This window comes from Ammospiza nelsoni, chromosome 18, assembly GCF_027579445.1.
Source record: "Ammospiza nelsoni isolate bAmmNel1 chromosome 18, bAmmNel1.pri, whole genome shotgun sequence".
Classification (NCBI taxonomy): domain Eukaryota; kingdom Metazoa; phylum Chordata; class Aves; order Passeriformes; family Passerellidae; genus Ammospiza; species Ammospiza nelsoni.
Genome location: NC_080650.1, coordinates 6,813,346 through 6,837,346, shown reverse-complemented (window position 1 = coordinate 6,837,346; position 24,001 = coordinate 6,813,346). Strand labels below are relative to the sequence as shown.

Here is a 24,001-nt window from a genome sequence, read left to right as displayed (position 1 = left end):
GAAAAAGCTAATAATTAACCTTGGACTGTCAAATACCAAGTTATTCCTGCTAAATACAATGAAAACAGTTTCAGAGTTTAAGCAGAAATTATCCTGCAGAATTTGAGTACCTGAGCCACTCCAAGGGCTCCAAGAGCTGCCAGTGGTCATACATTTGTCCCTTCAATCCCACCAACATTTTTCTTTTTTCTTTATGCAGAAAGTGCTTGGAAGAGCTTTGGCTGTGCCAGACCTGATCTCTCAATAGTGCATTAATCCCAAAGCAGCAGCTCTCTCAAACTAAATTAGTTACAAGTCATTTGTGGACATAATGGAGTAGAAATAATTTAAATCCACCACTGCAAGTGCAAGGCCAGCCAAAATTACCAGTTTTAAAGGCTATCAGCTCATCTTTCTGGTGCACAGAACAACACTGTGTTTTCACTTTTACAATACTTAACCTGAGTTTGAGTTTCACTTAAATTTAGCCTGACAGCTGGATAAAGAACAGCAACATAGATTAGCTACAACATTAAAGAGTATCCAGCTTCAAGTGTGGGGATGGCAGCAGCACAAAAATCCTGGGATGCTAAACTGCAACTTGAAGCTTAACTCTGGCATCACTGTCTTCCACCTCAGATACAACAGGGCAGGCAAGTGCTCCTATTTACTCAGCAAGGCCAAGGTTCTGTGCAGAAAAAGTTGTACTAACAGTAGTCATTTGAAACCTTATAATTTATACAATTGTAATAAAGATGAACACAGTATTACAGTAAGTTCATCCAGGCTGCTGTTAAATCAGGTGGTAAAATACCTGTCACTTCAGTGTTTATGGTGTTGCAAGAAACTGAAATAGTAACTACTTTTTTAAAAAAGTAGCAAACTTTTTAATTTGCAAGCATCTTGAGCCCTCTTACTTCTATTTAATAATCTTTCACTCATAAGATTTATTATACATCCTGTAGGGACACTGATGATCCTTTGCAGTATCATCTGACACTTTCAAGGAAGTTTGAGAATGACATAAAAACTCAAGAAATTTTCAGTTACTCCAAGTTCAGGGATGGTATTTGCTTGTAAAATCTCAACATTCAAATAACTAAAAGCATCACTGAGTACTAGCAAGTGTTGCATACATCCATTTCTGTGGTGACAGTACATGCCACACAAGAAACACAGACAGACAACTTCAGTAGCTTTTTTTTCTTTTTTTAATTAATAACTTCTTAGTTCAGGAAAAAAAAAATAAACCACAAAAGAAAACTGGAAGAACTAGTCTCCACCTTCTTTATAAAAGAACTTTTCTCAAACAGAGAGACTATATACCTTGTTCACCACTATGTCAAATCCTATCATAATCACCTTGGTTTCCACATCTATTCTACCACATTTCATGCCCAGCTTCCAAACATCTCTTATAAAGGAGGTGGGGATGTGCTTTAGACAGGTTAAAAATATGCTGCACCTTTAAAGTATTTAAACAATTACACCAAGCATAGTTCATACATTTATCACATTAACTATCACCTGGTAACCATACATTTAAAAAGGTCTAAGGTAGAGTATGTAATACCCATGACAGATACTCTTACTTACTTAAGAGCATATAAAGATCAGGATTTATTCACCCTCCCCATCTGCAAGCCAATTTCTGATCTCTTCCTGGTACAATATAAATGACCAAAAAAAATCCCTTCATTCCATTGCACTACTGCAACCCTATATGCATAGAAAGGCAGATTAATTACCTGTGACAGGGAAAAGGAAGAGGGTTTTAGAAAACAACTTGAAGAACATCTACTGCACAGGTACTTTAGATGTTAAGCACATGAATTCTGCTGTTTGGGTTTTCTCCCCAATTTTTTTTTCTTATGGTCACTCAATACACCCCTACACAAACAAAATTTGAGTAAGTGCAAGTTACTCCTGACCAACAAAACAACTTCAGCACAAGAGGCTTGAACACCAGCACAGTGACAAGGCTGTGCTGAAAGCCCATCTGGGGTGTAGGAGTGGTGAATGAAAATGTAAAGCACATTTCTGCATATAATGTGCAAAGGCTTGATCTCCACAACTGCACTCAATTTGCTACATGCACAGCCAGAGATGAAATGAGATCAAAACCAGCTGGGAATGGTTGTCCTGAGAAGATACAATAACCATTAAAAAATCTAAACATAAAATACAAATACAGAAGCAACAGAACATTGTTAATACTAAAAGACAGAAACACACTGTTGTTGTTAAAAGAAGTTTCAAGTAATATTCCAGATCCAATTTCAATCCTACTCACAGGAGAAAATGCCCAGAGATTAGGAAGAGAAGTCCACACCAAAGTGTATTTTTAATAGCATAAGGGCATGGTCAACAGACCCATCCTTGCGACAGCTATTTTCAAAAATAAAAAATCTAAACAGAAAGACATCATTCTAATTAGCATTCTTAGTAAGATGTGCATTACTGGAAATAGTTGCTCAATTCACTGCAACCAGTAGACACGATGTGCTGCATCATTTGTGCTCCATTATATCACAAGATACTGTGTGTACACTTTTTAACATCCAAGTATAAATCCTGCTCATAAAATAAGGCATACTTAAAACAACATGGTCTCTACAGAGGTAACTTTGAATGATTTCTTCTCATTCTGCTCCACTCTTGTAGGTGTGATGAGAACAAAATTGGTCCCAGTTGAGGTCTGTCAACATTAGCAACCAGATTATGATCATATCAATTTGTAGGGAAGGGGGAAAGTTGGGATTTCTTTGTTTTTAATGACACTTGGGACATCTCCTGAATGAGCTCTGCAGAAGGCATGAAAATAAAATCTACAATTCCTATGTCAGTGACACCATGTGCCCCTTCATGATCCCTATCTCTATCCCTATCCAGAAATGCCTCCATATTGCTACAATTTGTCCAAATCCACTCATTTTCTGTAAGATTGTTCCTTCCAGTAAAGCTGCTGTATTCTGTTTTAAGTTAGTTTTTTCTACATTTTCACCAGTGTATGCATGCTAGAGAACAGCTGCATTGCAGAGGTACATATTTAGCACATGGTATCAAACCAAAAAAGAAATACAAAAAAAAATGAACCAGTGTGTCCTACTGGCTGCTCTATGTCAAAAGCACTGTTTGGTCTTCTGATATAAAACACTACAGAAGTAATATTAGCAGATGTCTGTTCTGCTTCAAGTATTACCCCACCTTTAAATGTGATCTTCAAATTTTTGTGCAATTCTTTTTGTAATTTCACGTGAATAAAAATATCAACATGTCTAAACTAAGAAAGGAAACTGTCCTACCTCCACTGTAACACTGCACATATGGTAGAAGCTTTAAGTTGAAACAGCTGTTCATTGGATGGATTTTTTAAAAAGGAATATTAATGTGGTTTCTAGCCCAAAGGCAATGGGTAGCAACAAAATATCGAACCACCGCAAAATGCAGTTACAAATATACACTGACAATATCCTCCTTAAATATTAATGGCTCTTGAAATACCCATCAGATACTTTTACAAAACTTCTCTATTTTAAGTCTATCGATTTTTCTTAGTTTCTTCACAAGTAGTGCAAATACACTCCTTATTCTTAGGTCATCCCAAGATATGGCTGGTTTTTGTGAGTGTGGTTTGTTTGTGTTCTTCACTGAAGTGACACAGGGACACTGTAGTCATGAGCATGGAATGCAATGCTTGCTGGACTACCTTGGAAAAAAAAAATCTACCTTATTCATGTACAGCTGTAAAATTCTACAAATTAAAAATTTCACATCAGGTTACCTGATGGAAAAGTGAATGATTCCCTGCTATGGGGGAACTAAGCAGATCCCCTGAAACCTTAAACTGTACAAGCAGTGTAACAGGCTTTTGTCCCCTCTCTATAGACTCCAAGTTTTCAGTTCTTGAATCTTGTTTGCTCACAAATGTGATTGAATTTCCTAAAATAAAGAAAAACATAATATTAAAATGTAACAAAGTTCTCACAAGTCAGGCAACAAAAGCAATTCAGCATTTTGCTCAGGGTATTTTAAATGTTAAACAGTCTAAAGCAGACCATTTACACACTGAAATCTTTTTCAGAACCTGTTTAGATCATACTTTACTGTCATTTTACATGTAACAGGATTTTCAACATCTCTCCTGCCTAACCCTCATTAGTTTTATTATGCACACAGAAAACCTGTTATTAAAAAGCATTCCTCTATACTTCTGCATACTTCAAACCCAGAAGGCAATTAAAAAAGGAATCTGTGATTTAATTTTCCCCTGCAAGGTATTAGTAACTTTTAGTATGTAATGCTGTCTGCATTACAGAAGTCATTAAGAACTAGAATTAACTAGGCTAATTTTATATTTCAACATAAACACATTCTCTTAGTGGCTTAGAATCTTCTGGAAAGAAAAAGATTTTCTCAGCCTGTATTATCTAAGTTTCATAGGAATGGCAAATCTGTCTTCATGGATTAAACAGAAAACATCATTTACTACCAAGCACTTCTTCTCACTTCTCAAAAACATTTCACTGTTCCTTGTTTTTCTCTTGCTTGGGCCATGTGGCCCTTCACACACAACTGAAACAGAAGATGGGGGGTTGAGTGTGTCAGTACATGTGGAGGAAATGGTGCAAAGGAGATCCTGAATTTTCCCCTCAGCTGGATTAGATCAAAGATCAGAAAAACCTTGCTCACATAATCTAACTACTTAGTAGAACAATTTAGCTCAATTAAAAAAATTTAAATATTATCTGGATATAAAAGAGTGGTATGACAGCACTGTTTGCTTTTATGGATTTCAAGAACTAAATGTAGCAGCCAGTAAAGTTCTAGGAAGGACTAATGCTTGGGGGGAAAAGAGAAAGAAGGAAAAAAAGAAGGGGGAAAAAACCCCTGAGTCATTTTTATTCTAGATGAAATTTTCCACAACATGAACAAAGATGACTGGTGAGTACTTTGATATTGAATTAACGCTAACATTTCAAAACAAAATCTCCTCTGGGAACGCAGACTGTCCTATAATGTGAAGTTACAGATAGCAGTGGTACTTCAAATTACATCTGCAACTTAAATCCAAAATTATTTTTGAAAGCTATTTGGTAAAACCCTTGAATTTGTAAGAGACTGCAGATGAATATTTTACAAGTCTGTCTTATGATCCGCTTGCCTGAGCTGCACAGACTGGTTATTTTCAACCCACAGTACCTGAAATATTAAAGGAATTATGCTAAGCGGGTATGTACATTGCAACATTAGAAAGATACTGCAGAATCTTCTATTCATTAAGGCAATTTCTCAATAAGGGGTAACAGCTCCTCTATCTTAAATTACACTGAGAATTTAGAGAATTATTCATAAGGCAAGAAGGATTTTTCAACCCTGCCTGAAACCAGTTAGTTCTTAGGGAGAAAATTTTTGTTTTGTTTTATGAGTCTTTAATATTTGTCTTACTACATGTGCATCTTTTTATAAGAATAAAACTGCATTGGCCTTGATATTTTTACTCAAGAAGCTTGATTTACTTTGGAAGGACATTTCTCACCAGATACCGGCAGTCCAAGGCTGGTATTAAAACTCTTGACAAGTACAGGGTTAATCTCTTTTCAGGCTCAGTATTTAATTTTTGAGGCATGCCAGATTCCTTGGGTCAGAGATGTAAGACCTAGAAACTCCTCGGGAACCTGCTGTGGCTTATGTTACATGCTCCAAGCCGCTCCTGTTGCTAATTATTCCCACCAATTGATTCCTTCAATGGAAGCTGCACTTCACTGAAAGAATCCTTCCACCCCAGTGGGTGGAAAAACAGCCTCAAGAAATGTCAGCCATGGGTTACATCAACTTACAAGTGCTGGCAGTGCCCTGATGCACGGAGGGCTCATTTCAAAGTCGTGTTAAAAACAAAAATGACAAAAAATTCCCCAATGCTCACCCAACCCTGCTTTATGCTGCAAGTTCTGGCACTTGAAAGGCTGCATTTAGATTGTTGTTGGTTTGGTTTTTTTAAGGAACACAAAGCAAAACCACCTTCTGAAGTGTACAACTTACATGGCGTGGTGTGCTTTGACCTGAGTTCGACAGTTGCGTCCCCAGTAGCAATCAGGACGTGATGTGACAGTCACTGCAAGAGAGCAAAGGAAATGTTGCATTTATTACAAAAGTCATTTAAGTGACCCAGATTATTAAGCCACTGCTAATGGTGGTTACTCATCAGAAACAACACATGATTGGCAAGAAATTACTCTAGAACTATATTGTTTCACCTTTCTGGAAACAAAGCAAACACTCTGAAGGACAAAAAATTAGTTTTTAATGTTAATGCGGAATTATGATGAAAGTGTTTGGTTCTTAGTGCTGTCAACTGAAGTTTTACCATTTATTTTAATAGAGATGGACTTGATTAAACACTCATCATTTGTCTAGATGTATTTCCACACAAAAGAAAAATTATTAATTTGGGTAGAGTTTGCTGCTTTCCCCCACCTTCACATACATTACAACTCAGCTGTCCAGCAGATGAACTGAAAACCAATGTTAAGGGCAAACCAGATACACAATTTTTGCTCATTATGTACAGCATCACAAGCAGATTTCTCAACAACTTAAGACTGGGAAGATGTTGCTAACAACAAGAACTAAGTTGACAGAAGTAATATTTAAAAGCAAACTGTTGGAACAGCATCTGTCCCAAACAAATTCAGGTCTGAATGAGGGACAGTTGCTTGCATGCAGTTTTATACTAGAATTTCAAATGCAAAGATTTAAAATCAGTTTATGAAAGCATTCTAGTTCCTAGTTGAGAGCTGGTAAAGTGTTAAATTGTTCAGAAAATGCATCATTTTATGTACTTAAATGGGAAAATAAATTTAATTACAGCAATTGGTTCCTGTTGACGATATTCTGATTTTACTGAGTTCCTCTTTTCACTCTGCAGATATATTTATTCTACAGATGAGAAATGATACTGAAAGAAAAGGTCCCATTAAGGAGTCTGAAAATAACTACACACAAGCTTAGCAGCTGACAAGTAAAGCCAGGAGCTAAGACATTATCCTGCAACAAGATTTGCAATGGGCTACATGAAAGTACCAAAAGAACCAATACAAAGATAAAACTCATGTTAACTCTTTAAATCACTTTTCTCCTCCTTACTGAGGAAAACAATCCCCACCTGGCAATTCAGCAACAGGAATATTCTGCCTGTACTGGTAGGCAAGTTCTCGAAAGCTGCGAAGGCCACAACAGTAGCAAAGCACTGTGTTCCCAGTAATTCTGTAATCTGGGGAGAAAACCAGTTGGTAAAAATGTAAGGATTAATAAATCAGGTTTAACTAAAGAGCCAGGATTGCACTGGTTCTGTACACAGAACTCCAAATTTCTTGATAACATTGCTGAGTTACATCCAGACAAGCAGTCATGCACATGCAAACTGAACACAACACATACCTGACAACATAAAAACTCCTCTTTGAAGAGCTAAGAGACTTTCATTTAACATATTTTTCCATGTCAGACCCCTGGATGCCAGGTAATCCTGAAAAGAGCAATTTTAAGTGTTTAATCTAGAAAAATCTTTAATCTCAAAGAGTAAGCAAGACATTTACTCTCAAATATTTCCAAATTTATCAGTAACTATGTTTTCAGAATGAGTTTATGTGATGACAAGAAAAAATTAAATACCTGTAACTTAATTAGCATGATACATTTAGAGCACCAATAAAACCTTCCACTAAGTATCTTTTTTCAGATCTCCACTTTTGCCAAAAGTTTGCAAATAGATTCATTCCAGTCACATTCTCATTTACCTCAAATCAAAATTTCACCCAGTTTACCTAATTTAGGCAATCCTGTTGTAGTATGGGCAAAATATTTTCCATACAAGTTTAGTGTGAAATTTAACTTGTCTGGGACAAAACATTTAACAAGCATTGCTTTCCTGGCTTGTTTTTATTGAATTATTTTTCTCTTAAATAGTATCTTGGATGATCATTTGGAGATCATTTAATCAGCTTTTAGAATCAGGTTCTGCAAGTGACACAGTGCTGCCACTGTGTCAGGCAGCACATGAATTCTATTTCATCAGTGAGTACATCTTAAACTTTGTACATTTGTTATTATCACACACAATGATTTTTAAACATACCTTCAGGATATCTGATTCATAGTGGTTGTTATTCAGGACGCCATCTAAACACTTATCACCAAGATTTATTTCTAATCAGAACAAGAAGAAGAAGAAAAGTTACTATTTCTTGCCCAAACTCTGTGGCCTTCACACATTTTCTGAAGGTTCTTCTGTTTCCTGAAATAACATGCACAGGCTCATGTGAGCACCAAGTACATGACTGCATTCAACATGTGCTAATGCATGTGATTTTTAACTTCTAGTGGCACAGACAAGATACTGAGATTTTAAAATTTCAGCTTCAGTCCACAAACACTACCAAGCTGCACAAATCACCAGTGCTAATAAAGCATATTCTATTAGCTCCAAACTGCAGCCAAGCCATTCCAACTGTTCTAATTTACTTTTTCAAATGTCAAAAAACCTTGAGTCTCAGAAGTCTGCATGCTTAAGAGGGCAAGATTCTTTTCTAATCCGATACCTTCAGATGTTCAGTGCTTTTGTACTGGTTTGTATGATTCTCTTACTAGACTGAAATACACCATGGTTTTTTATAGTGGAAAGAATCATGCTCAGCAAGTGTAGCTTCTAACCCCAATATTGTAGGAAGACACACAGTTAAATCCTGTCAAAGTTAAGACACATGCCCCTTCAGTTTTGTGTGTTTGCAATGTGAGGACACAGGCCTTGCTTCTTTTTGCATGACTGTGCTACAAACTGATCTATTCTTAAGTTACTTAAAGGTCAAGATAGGCAGACATTATTGCAAAGTGAACAGGCTGATAAGCAAAAAAATTACTCCACAGTACCACAGAATGGTGCCAGGCAGCCAAAACACGCCATGCGAGTGCAGCCCCAGTACAAGTGACAGAAGGGCTGCAGACAAACTGTGCCTGTAAAATAACAAAGAAAACCCTTGTAAGGACCTGAACACAACAAAACTCAACAGTTACCATTCTCATAAATCAGCAACAACAGAGCCCTAATAAACTTGGTTTAAAAAAGGTACAACTTTCTCATTTAAAACACATTCTTTAAAGGACTAATAAATTCTTTAAAGGAAGAATCTTGCATGCTGTCACTACAAGCATCCAAATAAAGAAGATTCATATAAAAAACAGTCTTCAAGTAAATTTAAGTTTAATAATAAATAAGGAGAGACTTCTATAGAAAATAAAATAAAAAGTGTACACACATTGCTGAGGAGCAACATGAGGATTCTGTTCACGCTCTGCTCTACGGTCAGGCATTGGCTGAAAGCAGCAGGTGCATATTACATGACTTCCTTGAGCAGGACACACGTATTCCTGAACAGCTGGATGAGTTAAAAAGGAAAAAAAAAAAAAAAGATTGAACAATTTACAAATTGCAGTTTGGATGAGGAATCTTAATGAATATTAACAATATAAAAATCTTGAAGTGACAAGCAACCTTTTTACAAAAACTCTATGAAGCAGCAGAAAAAAAGCATTCAGACTTCTGGACTGCACAGCTGTGTAAAATATTTCAGTATGCAGAAAAGGTTAAGAACTTTTCAACCATCTCATCAACCATCAGCAACCCATTTTGGACAATCACAGCCAAATGCTGTATTTGTAAAGACATTGGTGTGGAGTTGCTCTCACAGTCCTGTGAGAGGGACTTGGCTTAGGTCTAACTTAGTTCATAGCTGTAGCATAGCTCATTGCTTAGCTCAGGGGAGGTGGAGATGATATTCAAGGGTCCCTTCCAACCCCAGCCATTCTGTGATTCTGCCCTGAGTGTCTGAGTTGCAGTATTTTAGTGCCGCACTGCTGGGGCAATGTGACACTGACCTGCAGGGAAGTTGGCAGAGGTTGATGGAGCATCTCCCAGAGCCTGCATTCCTCCTGCCTCTGGCTCCTGGCCTGTGCCAGGCACAGCTGGAACAGAGTGTCTTCGGTACCCTGGGCACTGTCTGCATACTATATATGGTTGACTGAAAGAACAATATGAAATTATACCAAACAAATGCAAATACAACTTAGGTCACAAGATTGGTCAGACTCTCGAAGTTTAACTTTAGGATTTCCTCATTCAGTAACAGATGAAAGCTTATGTAACTCAGTACCTAGCTCTGCTGTAGCTGTGACAGATAAAAACTTTGGGTTTTGTAGTATTCCTCAAGAAATTTTAAACAAAAGGTAAAGGAAAAAAAGAGCAATGTGACTGAAAGAGAGAGGAACAAAGTTGGAATGGTTATCTACAAGAATTCTGTTCCTCTGTAGATATTCAGCAAAAAATGTTTGCTGTTGAAAAGAAAGAGGAGGCATTTTGGTACTTGGGAATTCCTAGAGTCAAGCACCAGCTGCTTTGGTACCATAGACCAAGTGAAAGCAGCCACATAAGAAAGCGCAATAATTGCAAACACATTCACAGGATCGTGGGCTACTTTATCTCCTGATAAGATCTTAACCAGAAATCTGTCTTTTTTTATTGCACAATTCAACATAGAACTGTTGGTCACAAACTGAATTTTGCTGGATTTCTAGGAAGTTCTTATTTCTGCTCAAGGTTCAAAGGATGGCCAGCAAAACTACCAAGGAGGAACTTAATCTGCAAACAGGTCCTGGCAATGATCATGGAAACACTATCAGCAATAAGAGCATTAGTAAAACTAGCTCAGTTTGTGGGTCTGTGCATTCAAACATAGGTACACAACTTAAAAACAGACCTACCTGATATCTGAGGATTCACTATCTACATCAGACAATTCCAGTAAATCTTCAGAGCTTCCCTCCTCATCTGAGAACGATCTCCGCACCTTGGGCTGCAACATGTCTTGAGTAATTTTGTTTCTGGCATCCATGCTCCGAACATCCTCTTCATTGCGACATTTATCTGGCAGGAGAACCACATTCAAACTTCAAGAGAAAATAACACCTCACATCCCTTATCTGCACTCTACTTTCTTAATACAGTCACCATTATTGTATTTTCATTTTCATAAGACTTGGTTTTGGATGAGAGAGTTCTAGATCATCTTACTTAAATTCCCCTCTCTGTTAAGGAAGTCCAGTATCAGGCAACTTAAGTTTTGTTTTCAAGAGGCCATAATCAAAGTTAATTAAATCTAAATTCAAGTATGTTTTTCAAAAGTATCCTTCTCATGATGAAGTAACAAATTAAAATGAAGCATTCTTAGCACACTCACATTATTAAATCACCTTCCACAGGTTATTATGTCATGTTAGATGCACTTGTTTTCCGACAAGCTATGTCAGAAAAAACAGCAGGGTAAAAAAACACACAGGTATTTTATAGACAGCAGTGTGTCCTGATACCAGTGATGCACCTCATGTGTGAAATCCATTGGATTCTGCCACAGACACTGTTCAACTTGCCTGGATGCTGAATCAGATAAGCTTCAACCAAGTTGTTCAATATGTGATTTTTACAAATACGTTCTACTGGACAACGACAAGTTGGACACAAAGAAGATCTTTCCATCCATCCTGAGTAGCAGGCAGCACAAAAAGTATGCATACAAGGCTGCAAGCTGGAAAACAAAAACTGAGTCAAAATACAAATCTTTCATTTTTTTCAGATACATCCATAACCCTGAAAAAACTATTTAGCATTGATTTGACTATCTAGATAGCATAGGAAAAGGAAAATCAAGAGGGCTTGTGAAAATGCTGATTATCCTGACCTCCTCAAACAGCTGTCACTGAATGTCTTGCATTATTACCACATGATTAAAGCTTTTGTCACTCTTACATACCTTACACAGTCATGCAGCAGTTCTTGGCAGATAATGCACGTTAACGTCTCTTCCATCTTATCTGGTTTCACATTTGATGTTTTTGCATCTTCAGAGCCAATTTTAATTATACATTCACTTGGAGCTGCTGGTGAAAGATTTGGACAAGTATCTTCATCTACAAAGACAGAAGGAGATAAGTTAAAAAAAGCTTTAAAAACTATTTTTATTCAAGTATTAAAAAAATCCCTGAAAGATCTGCACTGATTGACTGTTCGCTGGCAACAGTCCCAAAAGAGGTTCTTGCTTTACACACTACAGCTTCTGATACTGAAGACATTATTTTCATGGGACCAGAAATCAAGTAAGTGAGACACAAGAAACAAGCTGAAGGACTGATGACAGCTGTTGTAATTCAGTTTGGAGGGGTGGGGTGAAGGTTAAGTTGCAGAATACTGTAGTATACTAGCCTCCTTTTAGTTTCTTCTTAGCAGGTTCCAAACCTTCCTCCTCCCCTGTTCTTTGAGAATCTGATTCTGCATTTTCTTTGTCAGTGATTTCTGGAGCAATTGCAGAAGCTTCAGCATTCACATCCAGCTTTTCATGCTTGTCGTGCAGTGCTCTTACGCACATGGATTCTGAGATGGGGAAAGCAGGCACAGGAGTGACAACTGAGGACTGTGATCCTAAAAAATAAAAACAGAAACATGAACATGGCTGCATACAGCTATGGGATGTGTGAAAACAAAAGGTACTCAAACTGACATGGCACATGCATCAATCCAAACATCTGAATAGGAAAAAGTGGAGCAGAAAAGCAAAGACTGCATAACTTACTAAACACACTCTGAACCAATCTGCTAATTGGAAAACCTGGGGGAAAAACAACCTATTAGTTGTGTAACCCTACTTAAAATCCCCATTCCTATTTCAGTTGGGAAGTATTTATTCTTAAGACTATTATCCACACCAGGTCTTCCTGACAAGGATGCCAGGCTGGGGTTATGCAATACTGATCATACGTAACAGGTTGGGATCACAGCAAAGGGAAAGCTTTGTTTCCATAGGAGCCAGTGAGGTCCCACACAGGAATTCTCACAATTCCTTCACTCATCTATCAGGATTTACCCTGCTTGTCCATAGAGAGAAAGTTAAAATGCACGTATCTACCTGATATTTTCACTAGAACTTTACAAGGCAAATTCTAGATGGAGATAGGGGTAAGAGATGAATCCGTTAATTTTAAAACTTTAACTACTTGACCCACGTCTCACCAGATGTTGATGGATTATCCTGCTGAACAGATGCAGACTTGACTGGAGAGGTAGGAGAAGCACTAAAGAGGTTTGATGTAGAAGTAGATGGCTGTGGTTCCTCGTAGCAAGACTGAGTAGCTGACAGTGATGAGGTAATTTGGGTCTCATCATTACTTCTTCCTGTACTTGAGGTATCTTTGGTCACATGGCATTGGTTTTCTACATTAACTTCTACAGTTGGAAGGGGGGAAAGAAAAGAAAAATATCTTTGTGACAATCAACACATCATGGCTTCAAAATTCCAAGGAATCAAACTCTCTCAAGAGGGTTACATTAGTCATTGGAGCTTAGCTCCTCTCCATGGATCCTGAATTACTTCCTTACCTACTGGTTCTTGAGTTGCATCATGTTTTGTGTTTAAGGATTCATAAAGATAAGCAACATCTGAAAGAGATTTAAAAATATTAATTGTGCTCTTGAAACAAAAATTCACTTAATCCCACATAAACAACTCTATTCACAAGTGGTTGCATCCCTAAAGTGTCTGACAATAGAAGAGGCAAAAGAGGGGTCACCTCAATGGTACCATGTTAATACTCCTACTTAGGAGGCAATTAGGAGCAGCACAGCAAGATCTTTTCTTCCCAGGAAACCAGGCAGAGCAGCTTTTGTGTGACGTTTAACTTGTGCCAGCCATGGAACCAGAGGCTTAATCATTTCTTAAACCTAAAATCTGCTCTGTCAGAACAGACTGTATTTTTACTGATACTTGAATCAAAGTTCTTCGAAGAAGCTTATTATTTCTGAGCTCACTTCTCAACCTCTTCAATCAATATTACTTCGCTTCTTTGTGAGATACATGAACTCTCAAAAATACAGATTGGGACATGCCATAAGTTTCAGCTAGAAACTAATTTATAATCTACTAATAAAACCAACTGGATAATATCCTTTTCTTTTCAATCTTACTTGAATTTAATATTGTTCCAAAAACTCCTCTACCTTGTTACATTTTTGTCACCACCAACAAGCAAATAAGACTGTCTTAGTTTGCAGCAATCCATTTTCTGATCAGAAGTTAAAATTTTGTCTCCTTCAGTAGGACTTAGAATGGCCAAACAGGCATGCCCTAAATTTTTCCTCTCTGTTTGAAGATGGAAAAGCTGAAAAAAGCAAAACTGGAGGCTTGGTAATTTAACTACTTATTAACCCAAACAGAAATCAGTGATTCAGTTCATTGCCTGGAAAATTCACCAAAGTGATTCATCTAAGTAGCATCAAGTGCAATAGTGCCAGCTCAGAGCGGATTTGTGAGATAAACTCCACAGACAGAAAAATACAGCTTATCACTGCTTCATGTAACATTTACACCAGACAGCATAAATCTATCTGTCTATAAATTATCAGCAATTTCATGAAGGAAGTATTTGAACAGTGAGTATGTATCTAGATTTTTTTAATTAACAGTTTATATTTTTATTACTGTATGAAAACTGTAAATATAGCATTGTTCCAGGTTTACAAATTCTACTTTCACTGTAGGGCTTTCCCCATCTCCCCCCCCATTTTGCCTCTTCCTCTTCAAAACAAAATAAGCCAACCTACATACACAAAAACCTACACACACAAAACAAAAAGCTTTTGCAGCCTTTCCTGCTGGTGCTAAAAACTGCTTCACTGGGATATATAAAGTATCACTAACTACCCCAGCAGTTTGACTTCTAAAAGAAGCACTGGACATGTGATTAGAACCTCATTACTTACCGTTCCATGCATTAGTTCTACCAAAATTACTTCTAGGCACATTTAAATTTCAGACAGTTGCTCAGATTTGTCTCTGTAAAAACTGGCACATCCATGACCTCTTCTCCAAAGACTTGTTTTTAAACATATTTCTCTTTAAAGCAGAACTACTCAATTTTATTATACTGATATTTCTTTTCCCTCCTGACTCAAAAGAAAATGACTAAGCACACCATTAAAAAAGTATTATTCACTTACTGTTCTCTGGCTCATTTTTTCTGTAAACAACATAGATCACATCCCCAGTCTGTAATGGGTATGTCTGCTTCTTAACCACTTTCAGTTTATTAATTACTGTTCCATTAGTACTGTAAAGAGAAAAGATAACTTAGCATAAATGTTTTCATAATTACACGGGAGAAGGAAGGGAAAACACAAGATATATTTAAAGAAGAAAAGCTACTGGCTGCCACCTAAAAAAGTAAGTGGACTAAAAAATATTTTTTAAAAAAGGAAGTTTAACAACAAAAAATTTCTCCTAAAGACAGAAATGCAGAGCCACTGGAACTTCAAAGCTCATTTGCACTACTGGTAAAGAGATGGCAGCTGACAGACAAAAGACCCCTGATATTTGGCTTATGTCTCCAAATAAATAATGAGATGATTGTTTCTGTACAATAGTCTCCACCCTTTAAGTATAAAACCAAAAGGACAATGAGAGTTCTATTCAAAAAGTTCCAGGCTGTGTTTTCCATTTAATACTGGAAATCTCCTGAGATGTTCTGTGACAAAGGAACTTCCCCTGTATGGTCAGGGATGTCATACAGTGGTAATTTGTGTGCCCCCTCCTCCTTCAAAAAGGAAAAAACCCTAAAATTGTGAGGTTACTTGGACTGTTTGCAACTTGAAAGAGAGAAGTTAAGAAGGTGAAAAAAAGTGATACATAATGAAAGATTAATTAGAATGAATTATTTTTATATTGATGAAAAATTTAATACTTGTAGAAGAAATTAAACTAGGGAAAATAAAAATGCAGAGCATTGCTGATTAATTTCTTTATCCCCTTAACTATGGGTGATGTCGTACACACAAGCCATTAATGTTTTACAATAAAGTCAAGTTGTTCAAGTACTAAAAAATTCCAGCTCACTTGCAGTAAGCATCCTTCAGGGCTGCAGCCCTCTCGAATTTCAGACTTCTGCCACTCAAAATCTCACAAACTGGTACCAAATATGAATGAACAGAAAATATCTGCTTTTGCTCCTCTGCAGAGCAGCTGCAAGAAATAACAGCAAAGCTGTGCTGCCACCTCCTGGAGGCACGGCCCGCGCCCAGGGCACTGTGGACTGTCCCTCACTGCAGGGGAATTTTTTGGAAATAAGCACTTCCCCCTTGTCTTTTCTAACACAAAAATATTAATTCAAAGCCCAAAAGGAAAACCAAGCTCTCTGGAAGCGCTACAGCAAGTTGTGATCAAGGTATCAGTTCTTGGTCTTGCTGCTGCAGCTGCTTCCACAGTCTGGGTGGCTGAATCAACTAGTCCAACATAAATGAGATGCTGCTTTAAACTTTCAAGAAATGAAAAAAAAATTTTGGGCCACATTGATGAAACTTCAAGCTTCTCTTACAAGAAAGAAAACCACTCATAGCTCATCCTTTTCCCCTCAGGCATACAGGTGTTGGCTAGGCTGAAAGACATAAGCACTGAAGAACCAGCAGAGCAGAGAAATCACTAAATGATTGCCAAAGGTTAGCAATTAAGAGGAAAATAGAATTTTAGTCCCTCTGTTAAAAACAACACTGATTTTTTACTTCATACTGATGGTAGTGATAACATTTAAAAATATTATGTTGAAGCAAAAATTGTATCTCCTTCAATTGCCAAATAAATAGTTGACACCAACCTCTGAACCTTGTCAGAAGTCCTTTAACAAAACTAAGAAACATCCAATTTGACCTCCTCAGTTTTCCAGAAGGCATCTCCCATCTGCCCTAAATGTTCTAGACCTTCTTTTATAATAAAACAGCTAAATTCAAGTAACAAGACTTGTCTTTTACTGAATTTTAACTTCTACAGGCAATTCCTAGCCCAAACTTTTCACTAAACACAGCGGGGGAAATGTCACAATAATGTATTTTATGCAGTAACTCTGTCATGACTGCCAAGTTCCAAGATTATTCTGGGGGACAATAACACAAGGTATTTTTGTGGAAAGGAAAAAACCCAAAATATCACACATCTAATAACCCACTCAGGCTTGGTTCCACAAAGCAAGATGCAGAAATAGCTATGCAAGATCCTATTCATCAAATTCACCACAGACAGCCAAATCTTTTCAGCTCTGTAGTTACACAGACTTCAGTGAGAGCTGACTAATGAATTATTTGGCACACATGGACCCAAATGAAATAAGAATAAATGGATATCACTTGACACTGAAAATCATAAGCTTTTCTTCAATGCATCAGTAAATGAAAGCAGTTGTATTTATCTCTCAGCCAACAACCAAAGGGAAAAAAATATTCAGCTATCCCAGATAATTGTATCAGCCTTTCACTTCTAATTCCAGGCTTTAGCATGAGGCTTTTAACAGATATGGTGACATTCCAGATTAATGTTGTGGGTAGACACACATGATAAATTATGACATTTATACATTCTTCTATGTTTCAAATTAAGCTCCCTATAAAATAAGTAGAAAGTACAATGAGAAGCCCAAATATGAAGGCCATTCATTAGATATTGAATTGATGCCAACTGGCTGTACCATTTTTCAAATGCAGAAGAAAAATAGTACTATCAGATATAAAATGTGTTGTGAAACTATGCCACAAAATGTTCCAGTGTCACTTTTTTAATCAGTGTACGAAAAAAGTCAGGCCTTGACTCAATTCCAATGTGGTTGATGACTCTACAGTTTCATTAATGAACCATAAATTCTGTTTACTTCCCAATCCCATCTGCTGTGCAGAATTGATATGAACAGCTTCACTCAGAACAGGGCTACTTTTGAAGTAGATGAATGATCCATGTGTTGTAAGAAACTTTCATACCCTTCCAAGAAAAATGCCAGACTAATAATTTCTAATATTTATTTGCATTCATCCAGGAAAAGAATGTAGTTTATGTTAAAGCTTATGGGTTAACAGTTATCTGATATTAAAGTGCATAAAATCCTGAACACACTGTAAACTGAAATGAGTTTTGAATTCTATTAAGGTACAGAATCCCTTCTGTACTGTAATTCTCCACTCTCAATGTTCATAGACATAGTTTTGACTGGAGGGTGAGGAGAATTCAATAGCAGAAGGGACACCAGCACCAACTGCAGATCAACCTCTGATTCACTCACAGAAAGGGAGTATCTGCTTGCCTGTCATATGAGTATCAGCCTTGTCTAAATTGTTTCCTGATCAGAAACATCCCCTACTACTTAGAACCTTAAAAGGAAAAAGTCTACAAAATAACAAGAAAATACACTAGTTGCCTTTAAAATTTCATTTCAAAATGGAGAATCTTATAACTGCTTTTACTGGGAGAAATCCAACTGCTGCCTCCACTGTGTTAGGTCAGCTTGTACAATTTGTTTTCTTTCAAGCAGTATAAAGCAACTACTGCATGGTTTGGAAAATAAAGCAGAAACATATCCCAAAAGAGGGCAAGTCTGAGTAATTTATTTTACCATTTGCTAACTCTTGGCTTTTGTTACTTCCAAACTTTTATTTACTCAATAATTTTGAATGCTCTAAACATTTTCTTTCCCTTGCAAATTTTGGGTAATTCTTTTAAGTACATTCAAGAACTCATTATGCTATCAGAAGACAAAATGTTGGCTATCTACATGTATTTGATTATATTCTTTGGATTAGACACAACAGAGAAACAAAGTCCACTCAGTTTGACTGTCCCACACTCACTCCCTCCTTCAATGCATTCCTCTTCACCAGAAAAATCTGAGCTTGACCACAGCAATGTTTCCAAATTATTTTCCACTTCAGAGAAGAAAAAGCTGACCTTGCAGTATTTTTCTGTGACTCTGAGCATCTGTACTGCCAACTCAAACATTCAAGAGCCATCTTCTTTCAGCCTGATTTTTTGGGACTCATCTGCTATTTGGCACAAACATTGGAAGACCCAGAAGAACCAGAAGGGTTTTCTGCAAGCAGTCATATCAAACCTGTTTGGTTTCTTGATTCAGCAGTTGGCAGCCACACTTCAATTCACAAGAGGGAGAGCACTCCAGGGATTTACTCTTTGTTAGATACACAGAAGTGTAACAGGCACAAGCAGCTCCCTGGCAATGCTCCATGTGCAGCCTTTCTGTTACACTACCTTGTTACAAGCCTCACCTTTTCATGAATACACCATACACATAATTAACTTTAATTTGGCTTTGCTAGTTTTCAGCTGGCTGCACCTTCTGCCTCAGGGGGTGGGTAAGGGAAAAAAATAGGCAGGAATGTTTCTGCATCATGCACAATTTATTTAGCTTGTTCTGTCATAACATGGGTTTAAACCAATTCTGCCAGGGACAGTTTGTGAGGTGAGACTTATAGCTACACTCTGAGGCTGCCATGACAGGCAAACATGGTTTGGTTTGTTGTTTGGAACATCCTGAAATTTAGGATTATACTGGAGAATGACAACTATAAACCCTTCCCAGACATCCCAGCAAATCCTTTTTCCCCAAAAATTTAGCATCCTGTCCCACAGCTTCTGGGAGTATAAACCCAGCAGGAATCTATCCTGGATCTATCTCTAATGACAACCTTGAAGAGGAGAGGAAATATACCCTTATCAGGTTTGCAGATGACAACAAAGCAGGGCCAGAGCTGCCATGAGGGGCACTTTGGCTGGCCAGCAGGATGTGCCCATGATGTACAAAGATAAAGAAATTTTCACATTTGAGGTTGTGGAGGATATCATGTTCAATCCCTGTTTCAACCCTGAAAGCAATTAAATTTATCATGGTAGCTCAGGGTTAGTATAACCAGCTGAGCTTTTGGCAAAAGTCCCTCCAAGAACATTCTGAGAAACCAACCTTGTATCTTCCAATGACACTTGACCAGACTCTTCATCCACTATGATTTTACAGTGATCTCCAGACACCAACTTGTTGCCAGGGAAAGATAAGTCACAGCCTTAAAAAGAAAGATTTTCCAGCAAGCTTAAAAATACACATTACACAGTCAGATCAGCATTCTACATGGCTATAAATGCAACATAAACTGACTCATGTACATCTGCAATAGTTCAAAACTCCTGCTGTCACACAGGCAGCAACACAGCCTAGTGTGAGACACATAAACACAAGTGGTGAGATAACCCCATGGGCTGATATAACCATTTCAACCATATGAAGATGTTTCAGTTCCCTTTTCCCCTCAGTCCTAGCCCTCAAAGATGGAAATCAAATCACAATTACTCTGTCCTAGAGTGCTACAGAAATATCCACACATATCTGAGGTGCTCAGTTTAACTTCTAAAGGCACACATGTCACTGCACTCAGCTCTTTTCCCACATCATTGTAATGCTGTTTAATTGCATTTAACTTGTTTTATTCTGGTGTATTGGGGGGAAGTAGTAAGAACAAATAACTGATTAAAAAAATACGTAAAAATTATTATCACTGTTCTATCTTACAATCTTTTGTTTGTTTTCAAACAGGAAAGTTTTCCTCATCTCTGTTGACAACATTATTATGTTAATAAAGCTGAAGAGAATTACAATCCAGGAGTAAGATTTAGGGGTATGCAGGAGAAGTGTCATGATGATGTGATAAAAACCTTCCTACCTACAACTCAAGGGCTCTGAGAAAATCTTGTCTTTTTACCTCACTTTAAAATTGAGTATTCAAAGCAACACTCAAGGCTCTCCACTGATCTCTCACAAAGGACTGAAAGCACTAAAAGCTTACACCAAAGCTATAATTAACAGCCACGATTCCCCTCCACCTATTCACACTGTGAGTGAACTGATCTCAACAACAGATCCAGCAGGAAAGCAGCAAGTACTGCCTCATACTGCTTATAAAGTCACAATTTGGTATTCTAGTAACCATCTATTTAACTAATCCATTAGCAAACAGCTATGGAAAGCTGTTTGCAACTGAAGAAGAAATAATTCACCTTTTTTTCTGCCAGACAACTCTCAAACAGACATCAACTTGAAAAATTTACCCACAGCTTAATGATAAGCAATCTCAATAGATATCACCAACTGTAAATTTGCAAAACATTTTTCCTATAAGACACTGTCTGCCTTTCCCATAGAGCTACAGCATCTGGTGTTTGCTCACAACTATTTACAGGAAGTGACTGATCAGCCGAACAGCTTGAACTGATGACCAGGAAAAAGAAAATTAGCACTGTAAAGGCAGCATAAAAGAAAGTTAAAGCACTTCAGTCCTTGTTTCAAACACAGTGACCATGAAATCCTTTAAAATAAAGGCAAGTAGTACAAGTCCTAGACTCTGGGAGTAAAGCTTTCAAATCGACTCTCAGAGAAACTTTCAGAACTTGTTGGCAGTCTTTATAAGGCCAGAAGAATTAAGGGCTTTTATGTGGGTGTTTTCTTCTCTGTGAAGCCGAAGCATTTTGCATTGCAGTTCCAACTTATTTTAACCACAGAAACGAAACTAGAACGTAAACAAGACCGAAGCACAGAAACTTCTGAATCAACAACCGGGCTTCCTTATTTGCACAAACTGCCACAGATTACCTAAAAAGGCACTCTGACTTTAAAACGTGTCACAAGTTACTGAAAATGAAAAGGTCAGCATAAAACTACTTATTCACACAGCTGAGGTAAATTGGGAATTTGGGGGTGCCTGGCAAACACCTCCAGCAGCCGGAAGCAACAAACCCAACTAGTTTCAGTCCAGCTCCCAGCACTGTAAAGGCCAGGAGGGGGATGGCTGCTGTCCCCGCACACCGCCCCAGGCCAGCGCAGCCCGTCCCTGTCCCACCTTTCCTCCGCCCGATGGTCCATTCTCTTTTCAGCAGCAGGACGTGCGGCTCTGCCTCATCTGCACCCAGCCGGATCAGCTTCCCCCAGGGCTGCGGCTGCTGCTGGCTCTGCTCGCCTCCTTCCGATTGCTCCATTTGGATTCACATCTGACAAAAACAAACAAAGCGAACCCAAACCCCATCAGCACACGGCCCCCGGGCGCGGCACAGCGCTCCCTGGCACCCCCGAGGCCGGGCCGGGCGCGCCGCTGCCCCGCCGCCCCTTCGCACCCCCGGGGCTCTCCCGGCCCCGCCGCTCCCTTTTGTGCGGCGCCGCCAAACCCTCCCTCCCACTCGGCCCCCCGCAGCCAGCCCAGCCCCTTCCCTGCGCCCCCACCCCGCAGGGCCGCTCCCCTCCCCGAGCCGGGAGAGCCAGCGGCGGCGGCCTCCGTCCGTCCGCTGCCTTCCCAGGAGCGGGGCGGGGGCGGCCGGCAAGGCGCGGGGGTGCGGCGGCCCCGCGGCGCGGCCCGTCCCGGGCCCCTCACCCCAGCGCCGCGGCCCGGGCGGCTCCTGTCAACAGACATTGCCCCATCAGCTGATGCGGCCGGGGCGGGCCCCCGCGCCCATTGGCCGGCGCTCCGCGCGGGGCGGGCTTTCCGCCGCCCGCCACCGAGCCGCGCCGGGCTGGCAGGAGCGCCGCCGCTTCCGGTGAGGCCGCGCAGTGCGCTGCCCATAGGGAAAAGCTGGACAGCGGAGGGGCTGAGAAGCGGTGACGCCCCTGCGGCCATCTTGGGTACGGGCAGGAACCTCGGGTGTGGGCGGGACCGGCTTCCCGCCGCCATCTTTGTTACGGGCTGATCGGTCGTCTCACCGCGACCGTGTGTGCTAGAAGCCGGCTGAGGTGGTTTCAGCGGTCTCATCCACAAAAAACTTGTTATAGTTTAACTCTTGGATGTTGAGCAGGCATTGGTTTGCCATCAGTGGATAAATAAACAACACACGCTGCTGTTCCAGGGCCAGGCTTTCCAAAGCAAGCTCGGACTGAGGCAGGATCAGTGTCCAGTGAGGAAGGGGTCACGCACGCAGGGGGCACCACGAGTTTTGCTCAGAAAACTCTTACAAGTTAAACCCTGGAATTATCGGGGACAAGAGCAGGGGACAAAGCTTTCCGAACTTGACTTGTCTCTTTGTTACTGCATCGACCACCTCATTGCCGTGTCGTCCAATTGGTGGTCCTTTGTGTAAAACAGTATGATTGCCGTGCAATTGTTAATCTGCTCGTTTATGCAGGTTTTGTTCCTTTTGGTGGGACTTTTGCCCAGAGCTCCAGGCACACTGCAGCTGCAGAAGGCCTCCCAAGGGGAACACAAAATGCCACAACATGCCTTCCTCCACAGCTTCTTCCTTGGAAGCAGCCTTGACCCTAGGCTGGTTTTAGTGCCTAGATTTAGGTTTAGGGTTCCGCCTATGGTTAGGCTTTTGAAAACCACAAAGCCCAGAGCTCCAGGCACACTGCAGCTGCCAAAGGCATCCCAAGGAGAACACAAAACTACCACAACGTGTCTTCCTCCACAGGTTTTTCTCTTGAACAAGTCTTCGCCCTGTGCTGCTTTTACTGCTTGACTTTTCACATTTTGCTTTTTTTTTCCTCTCTTTGGAGCTGTGCAGCTCCTCTTGTCCACTGAAGTTTCACAGCCTGTGCAAGACATCTGTATGGGGCCACTGCTAGAAACAAAAGTATTCAAATATAGCAACGTTTGGATCTGTACTTTTGACTGATACCTAACACAGTACTCTTCCACTGTCCCAATCACGTGCTCCCCAGTTGAGGAAAAAGATCTAAGCACACATTACTCAAAATTTATGCATGTACTTAAGAGCTTTTTGTTATTGACCTGAGTTTTATACCCCGCTTGCTTTCACCTTTGTCCTCACTGAGGAATAGAGCCTTTTATACATTTGAAGGGAGGCACATCAATGGAAGGTACAATCACTCAAAAGCATTGTCATGCTGCTTCATTTTTATTACTGCTCACAGTGACTGGTAATTGTTATCTCTGAGTGGCAGAGGGAAATACCAGCACATGGGAGATGCAACTAACAACCCAACAACCAAATCTTTTGTGTAAACTGTAGCATTAGCTAAGAGAAGAAGTTGTTTTCTTATATTGTGGCATTGAGAAGACATATTTTCCAAATAGTCCCGCCAAGAGATCCCTCTGCAATCATACCAA

At 39.4% G+C, this 24,001-nt stretch overlaps 1 protein-coding gene across 2 annotated transcripts; it reads right to left on the bottom strand.

The window, feature by feature from the left end:
• Nucleotides 1–1,172: 1,172 nt before the first annotated feature.
• CHFR (checkpoint with forkhead and ring finger domains) lies at nt 1,173–22,356 on the bottom strand. Of its 2 annotated transcripts, none has more exons than XM_059484956.1 (18): nt 22,313–22,356; nt 21,788–21,935; nt 19,861–19,960; nt 15,077–15,186; nt 13,460–13,519; nt 13,094–13,306; nt 12,290–12,505; nt 11,841–11,997; nt 11,461–11,615; nt 10,795–10,957; nt 9,913–10,055; nt 9,294–9,413; nt 8,908–8,991; nt 8,117–8,187; nt 7,420–7,507; nt 7,145–7,252; nt 6,022–6,094; nt 1,173–3,921 (listed from the first exon to the last, which is right to left on the bottom strand). In XM_059484956.1, the coding sequence occupies exons 2-18, from the start codon at nt 21,921–21,923 to the stop codon at nt 3,879–3,881; spliced, it is 2,040 nt and encodes a 679-aa protein (XP_059340939.1). In that variant the 5' UTR covers nt 21,924–21,935; nt 22,313–22,356; the 3' UTR covers nt 1,173–3,878. The 2 variants fall into 2 exon arrangements, with proteins under 2 accessions (XP_059340939.1, XP_059340938.1); XM_059484955.1 differs by lacking the exon at nt 22,313–22,356 and adding an exon at nt 22,165–22,301.
• Nucleotides 22,357–24,001: the final 1,645 nt, after the last annotated feature.